The 11,044-nt window shown below is 31.8% G+C and overlaps 2 protein-coding genes across 4 annotated transcripts in view; one reads left to right on the top strand and one right to left on the bottom strand.

Annotated features, from left to right (window-relative positions):
- LOC108733079 (zinc finger protein Gfi-1b) overlaps positions 1-7,877 on the top strand; it is a 47,919-nt gene extending 40,042 nt beyond the window's left edge. For both annotated transcript variants that reach the window (XM_018464127.1, XM_018464128.1), the window contains exon 4: positions 7,142-7,877. In XM_018464127.1, coding sequence (XP_018319629.1) covers positions 7,142-7,335 — 194 coding nt within the window. In that variant the 3' untranslated portion in view covers positions 7,336-7,877. The remainder of the gene's footprint in view (positions 1-7,141) is intronic.
- An 849-nt stretch (positions 7,878-8,726) lies between these two features.
- The window catches only part of LOC108733080 (voltage-gated potassium channel subunit beta-2), a 22,015-nt gene continuing 19,697 nt past the window's right edge, over positions 8,727-11,044 (bottom strand). For both annotated transcript variants that reach the window (XM_025973634.1, XM_025973633.1), the window contains exons 7-10: positions 10,653-10,792; positions 10,367-10,576; positions 9,736-9,866; positions 8,727-9,162 (exon numbers count right to left, since the gene is read on the bottom strand). In XM_025973634.1, coding sequence (XP_025829419.1) covers positions 9,765-9,866; positions 10,367-10,576; positions 10,653-10,792 — 452 coding nt within the window. In that variant the 3' untranslated portion in view covers positions 8,727-9,162; positions 9,736-9,764. The remainder of the gene's footprint in view (positions 9,163-9,735; positions 9,867-10,366; positions 10,577-10,652; positions 10,793-11,044) is intronic.

Here is an 11,044-nt window from a genome sequence, read left to right as displayed (position 1 = left end):
TATTATAAAATTTATAATAAAACGTTGTTCTACATCTGGCATTTGATGGTAACGTAGCATTTATGTACATACAGGAAATCGGTAAAAATAGTAATCTGTGCAATCCAGGCGATATATGAGAAAAATCAGGAGTCCGGGACTTTCCCAGAGGATAAATAAAATTTATGAGTGATTCCAGAATTTTGTGTCGGGTCATACATACAAAAGTGACTGGCCCGAGGATCGGTTAACGTTATCGTACGTCCGTTTCGACCTAGTGAACGACACCATCTCCATCCTCCTCATCCTCGTCTTCCTCAAAGCGCAAGATGGCAATGTATGTGTACGTGTATGTATGTATACGTAGGCAGAGATCGAGAACAAGACGGTAATCTTTTTCCCTCCGAGTTAACTTTCATTATGTCGAAAACCTGTACGTGAACTGAATAATATTCGCCCTTAATGGCTCCAAATACTCTCAGGAAGAAGACAGCTTCTGTTTGCCGAAAACGGAAAAGAACTTCGCTACGTCTACGGCTTCATTCACATCTTTTATTTACATCATGATTAAGTACTACTTGATAAAATAGCCACTCTTTCTGTCTCTCTAAAAAATAATTGCAGGCTGCGTATGGTTTCTAATCGATTCGTTGTTATTGATCATTATATTAATACGTCAACATCAGAACTTATGTTAGGATATCTTAGAAGCTGATTTAGGCTTTCTCTGTTGTCGTCTGAGGAAACTGGATTTCCGAATTCTAATCGTGTCTTATTGATGGAATCCTCGTTACAATGTCACCATGATCCGTCATCAATAAGGCACGGCAAGAACCCGGAAATCCCATCAGTTTCTTCTTATCATATATACTTAATGGTCATGATCTAGGACTGTCTCTCCTTCGGTGAGAACTTGAAATTTCAAAAGCTAAGGCTAATATTATTTGATTGAAAACAAGTTGGCTGTATCTTGTGCGGATGTTTCCCTGTATATTATGTAATTTTATAATATTAAAATATAGTATGCTTTATTATGGTTTAATACTTTTAATCTCCCTATTCAGGTGTTAGTGCTACGCTTGTTGGGCTGAATGGAACTGAGGACTTCAAATTTGAAAAATACAGTCAAAAGGTAGGATTTAAACTTTCTTTTATGTATAAGTGTTTTCTTGTCTTTAGGTAATTTATGGTTAAAGCGCAAACAAAGTCGATGCGTCTCTTTAGGGAATAATATTACAATTTGCAATTTTCTGTTTGAGACAAAGAAACGAATTAACCAAAACCTAACAGGTAATTTATTATGGTTTTGTGGAAAGGTTGTTCCCTCTGGGTAATAAACACAGTATTTCGTAAAAAGGGCATTTTGATAACGATATTTCAATTGGCTGCTTATTCAAAATATCGTATTAGTTGATTATAAATTCTAATCAAGAAAATCTGTTAAAAAATAGTTACCATTGAACCATTTAATTAATTGAAACCATTAAACACAGGGATAACCTCCCTGTATATTATTCATTTAATTAGAAAGCAGTCTTTTGTCGCATTAGGAAGGGCATTAAGTTCTAACTATTTTCTTTTGGAATTATAATGACAAAACTTTCCGCAGAGCGAGGTGTTACAAATACTTTTCTCTGTTTTGTGACTCATCCAAATTGTATGAGTTTCCTATTTGCCTGAAATGGCTACTTTCAAAATAAGTTGTGGGCCCGTTTTCATAACATTCCTCTCTTTCCGAATTAATTAATTACTTACCTTGGTAAAACAATTGTTAACACGTCGAAATAAGGGTAAAAATAAGACTTAGTTCATTTTGGACGCGTCCCAAACAATATTTGGTCCTCAGTAAACCCAACCGATTGTCGTTTAGTCCTTTTATGAAACACCGACTTCATTCATGCCTTGCAAGAACCTATAATGAAAATATTATTAATTAGCCCGGTAATAAATATTGAAAAAGGACACTTAAATTTTCGTTTGAATTACAAATCTATTTGCTTTACATTACAACAAACGGTGATGTTGATCAGTTTCTGCTGGACATGAAAAATCGAGTTTCTGTGTAACGGATATAAAGCCAAAAAAATTCATTTTTAGCTTATGGTTAATATATGTGTTTTACAGGACTTTTTGAAAGAAATTTTAAATTGCTTGTTTAATCATTCTATAACTTCCAAATTAAAATATCTAATGAGAAGTGTTCTTAGAGTAAAATTATAGGATTTTTCCACAAACAGTACTTAATAAATAATAAGAATTTTGTCGCAAAATTGTTGAATTTATAAGGTTGAATCGTTCCACATACAGAAATAACAAGGTAATTCTCTAGCTCTGGTGGCCCATGGTTGAAGGAGGTGGAAAATGTTTAGAGGAGATGAAGGTGACATTGTACTATATAATATTAAGAAAATGTTTTAGGTAGGGTAGAGGAGAGTATATAAAATCAAATATTAAAGATTAATTAAAACTCTGGAAATCCCAGTTCTNTTATAAAATTTATAATAAAACGTTGTTCTACATCTGGCATTTGATGGTAACGTAGCATTTATGTACATACAGGAAATCGGTAAAAATAGTAATCTGTGCAATCCAGGCGATATATGAGAAAAATCAGGAGTCCGGGACTTTCCCAGAGGATAAATAAAATTTATGAGTGATTCCAGAATTTTGTGTCGGGTCATACATACAAAAGTGACTGGCCCGAGGATCGGTTAACGTTATCGTACGTCCGTTTCGACCTAGTGAACGACACCATCTCCATCCTCCTCATCCTCGTCTTCCTCAAAGCGCAAGATGGCAATGTATGTGTACGTGTATGTATGTATACGTAGGCAGAGATCGAGAACAAGACGGTAATCTTTTTCCCTCCGAGTTAACTTTCATTATGTCGAAAACCTGTACGTGAACTGAATAATATTCGCCCTTAATGGCTCCAAATACTCTCAGGAAGAAGACAGCTTCTGTTTGCCGAAAACGGAAAAGAACTTCGCTACGTCTACGGCTTCATTCACATCTTTTATTTACATCATGATTAAGTACTACTTGATAAAATAGCCACTCTTTCTGTCTCTCTAAAAAATAATTGCAGGCTGCGTATGGTTTCTAATCGATTCGTTGTTATTGATCATTATATTAATACGTCAACATCAGAACTTATGTTAGGATATCTTAGAAGCTGATTTAGGCTTTCTCTGTTGTCGTCTGAGGAAACTGGATTTCCGAATTCTAATCGTGTCTTATTGATGGAATCCTCGTTACAATGTCACCATGATCCGTCATCAATAAGGCACGGCAAGAACCCGGAAATCCCATCAGTTTCTTCTTATCATATATACTTAATGGTCATGATCTAGGACTGTCTCTCCTTCGGTGAGAACTTGAAATTTCAAAAGCTAAGGCTAATATTATTTGATTGAAAACAAGTTGGCTGTATCTTGTGCGGATGTTTCCCTGTATATTATGTAATTTTTATGTTAAAAATTATCGCAATTTTAATGAACTGTTACAACTAAATATTAAGTACCGTTTGTGGTGGTTATTGTACCATGAAGGGCAACCTTATAGGATTCTGTTTGGTCTTTCCTTAAATACTAGACCGGAAATTTGTTAAGGCTGCGGTCTGGATCCTGTCTGGCATACCTGACTTCAAATAGGGCCTATGATGGTCGGGCTCGGAACAAAAATGTAACACCTTAAAACATTGAAACCAAATCAGGTAGTTGTTAAAATTGGTTCAAATAGGTGATACGTGATTAGGTTATATAACGTTACAATGATCAAGCTATCTGAACTGGCTATGACTAGGCTACATTTAAGTTATCTTTTAAGCTACCTGAAATGACCCGAATTGGGTTATATTTTTTGGTCCTGACCTCAAAAGGGTTGACTTATCTTACTTGAACGTAAGGATAGGTAATCCAAGTCATTTTTAAACACGATTACTCAGATCCTTGAACAAACGGAGATTAACCTCCTCGTCCATACTACGAGTGGAGGTTTGTTAATTTGCCGTTGTAATTTTTTATGAATAACGACAAATTTCGTAATAATTTTCATTCGTATTGTTATCTTTCTTTCGTGATTGTGTACGTATGAAATGGATAGTTACATTTGGGTGTGAGCGGGAGGTGTTTTCAGCGCCTGAAAAATCACCACCTGATCTCTTTCAGATCTCGGGAAAAGTTAGAAACGTTATCGATTGCGATAAGTTTGCCGCAAACCGTGATTCGCCCTGTAAATTCAGGGTAAATTCAGGATAAGCTCCGCCCGTACACCATCCCGTTACCATAGAAACAGGTCCTCAGAAAAGGACACCACCAACCGTTCGCGTCCCTATCTCCCTTCTTTACGATCTTAAAGGTGACATAAATCGACCAAATAGCTTTATAAATATATATATATGCGAATATGCGACTCAAACACACGATACTTTTCTCAAATATTTCGTTATGCATATCGGTAACTTACTTATTATTAAAAAAAATAAAATAAAAGTATTTCGTAACAACTTTAAAAGTAATGAAAGCTCAGAGCTGGTATACTCATCGAAACAGAACTTCAAGCCTTTTTTCCAAGTTTAAACCCAAAAATAAACAAAATTTCGCTCGTTTCATAAATCCAAACTAAAGATATTTCATCTTGGGTACCAAAAATAGCGTTTTCTTTTTAATTTTTTTAAGGCAGTCAGGGTTGTAAATAGTAAAAATCAACAACTGAATGAAATTTTATGAAAAGAATTAACTTATACCTTAATATTCCCAAAACAGTACGTTAGATAAGATACTGGGGCGATTTCCGGTTGTACCCAAGCTGTTTAAGCTGAATGAAAAGGGATGGGTATCGATATTCAACTTTGGCGATTTATTTTTCTTTTTCGTTAAAAAATGTTCCCTAATGCACAAAAATGTTTATGAAAAAAAAAAGTTTAATTTTCCTTATCATCGAAAAATGTTAACCGTAAAAATTTATTAGATACTAAACATGGTGAAAGATAAGTTTCCGTAAGTTTATGTTGTTAATGCTCCTTTTTATTATTTTAAATTTTATCTCCATTATTGACTTTTCTTTCACTGTTGTCAATGAAAAGGTTGTAACCATTAATAGGTATATTTATTGTTCATTCACGATAAACGAAATTTCAGCCAAAAAATCTTATAGTTAATAAAGTTCAAACGATTGCGCTTATTAAGACTTAACATCAAATACTTTTCCAAAGATTACACTCATTTTACCTAAAATTGATTAGTAATATTTACTTAAATGTTTTTGAGACGACCGTTTACAATAAGCCTGATGCTAAAAATGTATTAGTGCATATTTAATAATGGCGAATTTTACTTCACATTTTCATGCAAAACGATTGAAAATTCCCCTTTATGACTTAAAAAAGATAACTTTTAAGATCTCTGTATCTTTTTAAATCTTAATCATGCCCGATTTTATTATCGCATCATATCATATTAAGCTGTAATATCATAATAAAAGAGAATTATAGGATTCTTAATTCAAAGAATTCGCAATCATGAAAGATTTAATATAATTAATGCGATATGTTGTACAATTGAAAGCAATTATTAGAAACTTTGCGAAATATTAAACAAAAACAACACCATTACATAACTGGGTAGTTTTTATTAAACGGTTTTCATATTTGTTTAACGATAATAATCTAACATTTCTATAAAGGATTTGTAAGGATATATTGGATAATTTAAACTAGAAAAAGGACACAAAATTATTAAATAATTATCCTTAAATAGACTAAATAATTTGATACCAATTCCATTATTTTACACCTTCGTATTTTAAAAAAGTATGTATTTATGATTTTAAGTATGTAAAATTGCAATATGTAGTGTACTATTACTGTACATCATCATTTGTTAACTGTCAGTGAAGGAAAAGAACAAATCTAAACCGAGATTGTTATAATAACATATTAATTGATTATAGTTTGTAATTAAATGTAGGTAGTTCATTTGGTATTTGTTTTTAGCATTGGCAACCAATTTCCACCAATATACACACTGTTATTAGATATTAAACTAGTCCATAAGAAATCCGATTATAAAATCCTTATAAAACTTTTTTAATGATTAATATATACTAGGTCTGTAGCTATTTTTTTGGTTTAGTGTTGTGTTTAATTAAAAAAGATACAACAAAATTTATTATAAAATCGACAGGAAACCAATACACGAATATGCCAGGCGCCTTCGCCATTTTTTCAATCACACAATAAATATAGTCATTTTTATTTTATTGATTTTTAACTACTACACATTTTTTTCAATAAATATAATACAAACTAGTCATTAAATTAATGTAGTAGTTTTAAACAGAATATATAGTTTTTACAAAAAGTAAAAACGTAGAAGGGTGACTAAGTATTAGAAACCGACTTACAATTAGATAAGACTGCCATTGCTAGTTTACTAATGTAATGTATATCGAAAATGCAATTAATGTTACCTATTAGAGAAGGGACAGTATAAGAAATAGATATGTATGGGCAAAGGTTAGCATACTTTAAATTGTAGACCATTAGCAACACGGAGTTAAAGATAACCTTAAATAAAATGGAAGCGGTATTAACAAAAGATGAAATTAAATAAAAATATTGTTGTAGTAAGGAAGTAAAGGTAAGGCAAGAGTTAATATAAAATCCGAAAATTATCAAAAGTCGCTGATTTTCAGTATCTGGAAAGTTATATAACTCTAGAGCGGTAACATATTTAAAACAGAGATTAGCCCAGGGTCGAGTCACCTTTAACAAATTGGAAATATTCTTCTAATCTAGAAATTCTACAAAAACGGTAGAATTTACTTCTGAATTTATGAAGGTTTTTATCACCGTTTTCTTTGATATAGTCAATGAAACTGTAATTATTTTTATTAGTAACTATTTCAGAGTGTGATGATATTGTAGATGATTAATTTCTTTGCACATTTTTCATAAAATTGTCTGTTATATTAGGATTAAAACCATTATTTGTAGCAATATGTTTGATGATCTTCCAAGTTCGCGAGGGTTGAAACAATATTGTAAAGACAAAAATATTTTTTTCCGTTACCTATATTACTTATTATGATAATGATGAATAGAAAATGTTATTAATCATAAATGTTCAATCTTAAATTTTTGTTTTTCTATTTATTACAGGAGAAAAACCTCACAAATGCCAAGTTTGTGGGAAGGCTTTCAGTCAATCGTCAAATTTAATAACTCATTCGAGAAAGCACACCGGATTCAAGCCGTTCGCATGTGACCTGTGCGGACGAGCTTTTCAAAGGAAGGTGGATTTGAGAAGGCACAAGGAAACGCAGCACACAGAACTCAGGTCGATCGTTGCATAGTGTCAAGAAACCGGAAGTACCTACACTTCTTCCAATCACTTCCTAACTAAACAAAGACGACCTTAAAATGGACCGTTTCGACGAAAAAAAAAATAATAAAAATAGCACATTATCTTATAAGTATAAAATAACTAATACGGCTGAATTGCCTTATCAAGAAAAACTACAATTTTCCTTTGTACATATTCCGTGTAAAATATTATTGTCGGTTTTTTTTTGTTTTGTACATAAGTTAAAATTTGCAAGATTATTATTATTAATTCTATCGTTGTGAATTACTTCTCATAAAATTAACGCTAATTATCCAAAGAAATGATGGATGAGAAGAGAACTGTGATCGATCAACCAAAAAAGAAAAATTAATGAGAAATTGTGGTGCTAAAAGGTTTTCACTCTGCTAGTGCCCCTTGAAGAAGCGAATGGGAACTTCTGTGTTGTGCAATTTGTTTAGTGCAATTCTTAAGCTTTAGTGTACTGACTTTTTCACTGCAACATGTATCGATTTCAATTTTGAAAAATTAAAGCTTGAAGTTAAAACATTATCCCAGTTATTCAGTTAGTACGCATACGTACCAGTAGGACGTTATCGGGTGAGTCACAAGAAAATTACGAAATTTTATCTTAATTTTTTTTTTTTTTGAAAGCTTAATTTTTAGAACGTTTGTTCAGTTTATTAAATTTATTTTATTGGAAAATCATCCAAATCAGTATGTTATTGTATTACAATAACAAACATTTTTGATTTTTTCTACAAAAACAAAATACAGGGAACTCAGTTTAGTCATCTGCTTTTAATTTCAATAACCATGTATCAATTACAACCCAATGTTTCAAAGATATTTAAAGAGACATCTCGCAATTTACCAATGTGAAATTAAGCGGGGAAGAAAAGATTGCTGTTTAGTAATCTATAAATTAAAGTTGAGTTTTAACTGATTTCTTCGAGGTATTAGTTCACAAGAATTAACTTTTTTAAATTTCTTTTTTATTCAACCCTGTTCACAAAGGCAATAAACGAAGAAAATAAGAAATGATTTCTCCTGTATGAGTATATACACTAAAATACAAATAAAGAAACACAAAAAGTTTGTGAAAATCTTTCTTTATTCATATGTAAACATGGATTTTAATCATGTATTCAATAACAATTTTTAGAACTTACCTCAGATGGAATACATGCAAACCAATTTTTCCTTTACTTACCTAGCTATCAGAGCACTAGGATTTATACGAGGTAGTTTTAGGAAAAAATAAATTATTAAAACTGTTTATCAATGCAAACATGATAGCAAATAGACAACAAAAACAGAGAAAGATTTACAACAACTTTGGTCTTTATGAAACTGTTGGTGAAATTCTGTTAGGGTAAGAAGGTAAAATAATAGTTAAGATTGAGCTTATATCAATTCGTTTATTTTGTAATTATTGATGAATACTTTGCGTTATCTAAGTAAAATCACTATCGTTAATTTACTCGTAAGACTCAAGAAAGAGTTATACACAGGATTTATTGTTATCTAACTTTTTTCTTCGTTCGTTGGCCGAAGGAAATAGACGCATTATTATTATTATTATTAAGATTTCTTTTCGGAATACGGTTTGAAAATGCATTTAGGTCCCTCTTCCGAGCTGTACGTCCACTTCATCTTGCCCTTTGGCAAGTTCAAATCGGATTTTGCGATTTTACGAGTTGCAGAGAACTCGGACCCTTTTTGTCACTGCAGTTCACAAAACGGAATTCTTTGGCTAACTTTGTATTCCATTTCGTTACTTTCAAAATCTTCTTCTTTCGGACTCTCGACGTTGCTACAGCCCTCAGCCACCGCACTATAATAAAAAAGAACAAACAAAATTACATCTTTTGTTGTTGGTGTTTGAGATTCAAAAAATGCACCATTCTTTTATAAAATACTAATAAATTATCTGTATATAGTTGTTTCAAAACTGAATTGAATCGTACAGAGATCCAAGAAAAATATTACTATAAAGATAAGGTAAAGTTAAGGATAAAAAAGGAATTTTATCGTAGCTACCAACAACCGACATTTCACCTTTCGGTAGAAGTCTTCTTGAACGTATTTTTGTACCTTGAAGGGGCAAAATACCAAAATGTGAAACGTCGGTTATTGGTTGCTTCAAAAAATCCTTTTTACCCCTAAGTTGACTTTAATTTTTACAATTATATCTCTGAAAAAGTTGAATTAAAAATTACTTACAGTACGTGATCAACTAAAATACGATTTATAGATTTTTACAAAATTCTATTCAGTTAATATGAGGGTAAATTCGTTTTATTTTACTTTTAGTCCAAAGAGTTTGAAAACAAAATCAAAAATAATTGTCTGGAAAACTAAATTAAGTAAAATTTTGTGTCGCTTTAAAAAATATTTTTTAACTTACTTGGCGGACGGCGAAGGGCACATCGATTGTCACCGAAGCACCAGGGTTGAAATTGCTGGGGGTCGAGTGGGCTTATTATCCAAAATTCTTTCGATATCTGCCATCAAGGTGGCACTTAATTTTGGAATTAACTAAAGAAATTCATTATTAACGCAAATTAATGCATTAAGTATTGCGTTGGGAATAGTTATCGTTCATTTAATAGAATCGGACTAAAAGGCTGTGATTTAAATGTCACTTAAGGTCACTGAAGATGTCAGCCGCAATTTTCGACGAAACGTCTAACGTAATAGTTAATTTAGAATATCACCCGTCAGTCCTAATCATATTTCTGCTGTGAAAGCCTATGGTTTTAAATTGTTCATTTATTTATTCATTTTTATCGAAGTTTGTCTATAAAAGTTACTTGGATTTCCTTAAGGAATGTTACCAATATTCAGTTTTGATAATGGACTCCCAGTTTTAAACACTGATGATTTTTTTTTAGTTCAGTTGATTTTCTTGTTGTAATACTTTGAAAATCATTTTAAAACTCTAATGAAGTTGCTCGAATAATTTCACAATTTTTGTCTTTATAATTTTTTTTTGATAATATACGTAGTAAAATTAATCGAAACATTTTAAATTTTACCTGAAGAGATTGAATGCCGCTAAATAATTGCTCTTCCGACGCAGCTTCCAAAAGCAAACAATGAACAGATTCATTTTTGAGGCACCAGGCAGTACATAACTGAGCAACCGAACATCCCAATTTTTCCGACAGGATACTCAATTCCTGAAGTTTTTCCGAAACTTTCCTACCCTTGTCTAATTGATTTCGATCTTTAGACCAATTCCAACTCTACAAAAAGATCATCAACACACATTTATTAATCACTTCAACATAATATAAATATTATTATAGACCCTTAAAATACCTCTTTATTAATTGCTGCTTCATCTTCTGTCCAAGAAAATGAAGTGTTTTTATTTTTAAAATTGTACCGCGAGAAGAAATTACTTCTGTCGTCTCTATCCATTGAAGAAATCATGGATGTCGTACCCCATGTCATTGCTCCTGAAAATGGTAAATAAATATCATGTACACCCCAAAATATCAATAGCTTTTTTATCTAGGCAGATATCACCTACATTACCGTTTGTTTAAACTTATTCGTAATTTTACCAATTACATTCGCATTTGCCTTGCAAAAACCAATTACAGTTCCTTTTCCAAATTTACTTAAAATCTCTATTAATTTTCACAAAACTTACATTAAAACTCTTAGCAATTAGTTCTATTTACTAATATTTAATCAGTATCTATAAT

This window comes from Agrilus planipennis, unplaced genomic scaffold, assembly GCF_000699045.2.
Source record: "Agrilus planipennis isolate EAB-ADULT unplaced genomic scaffold, Apla_2.0 scaffold51, whole genome shotgun sequence".
NCBI classification, from domain to species: Eukaryota; Metazoa; Arthropoda; class Insecta; order Coleoptera; family Buprestidae; genus Agrilus; species Agrilus planipennis.
This window is presented reverse-complemented; position numbering and strand designations above follow the sequence as displayed.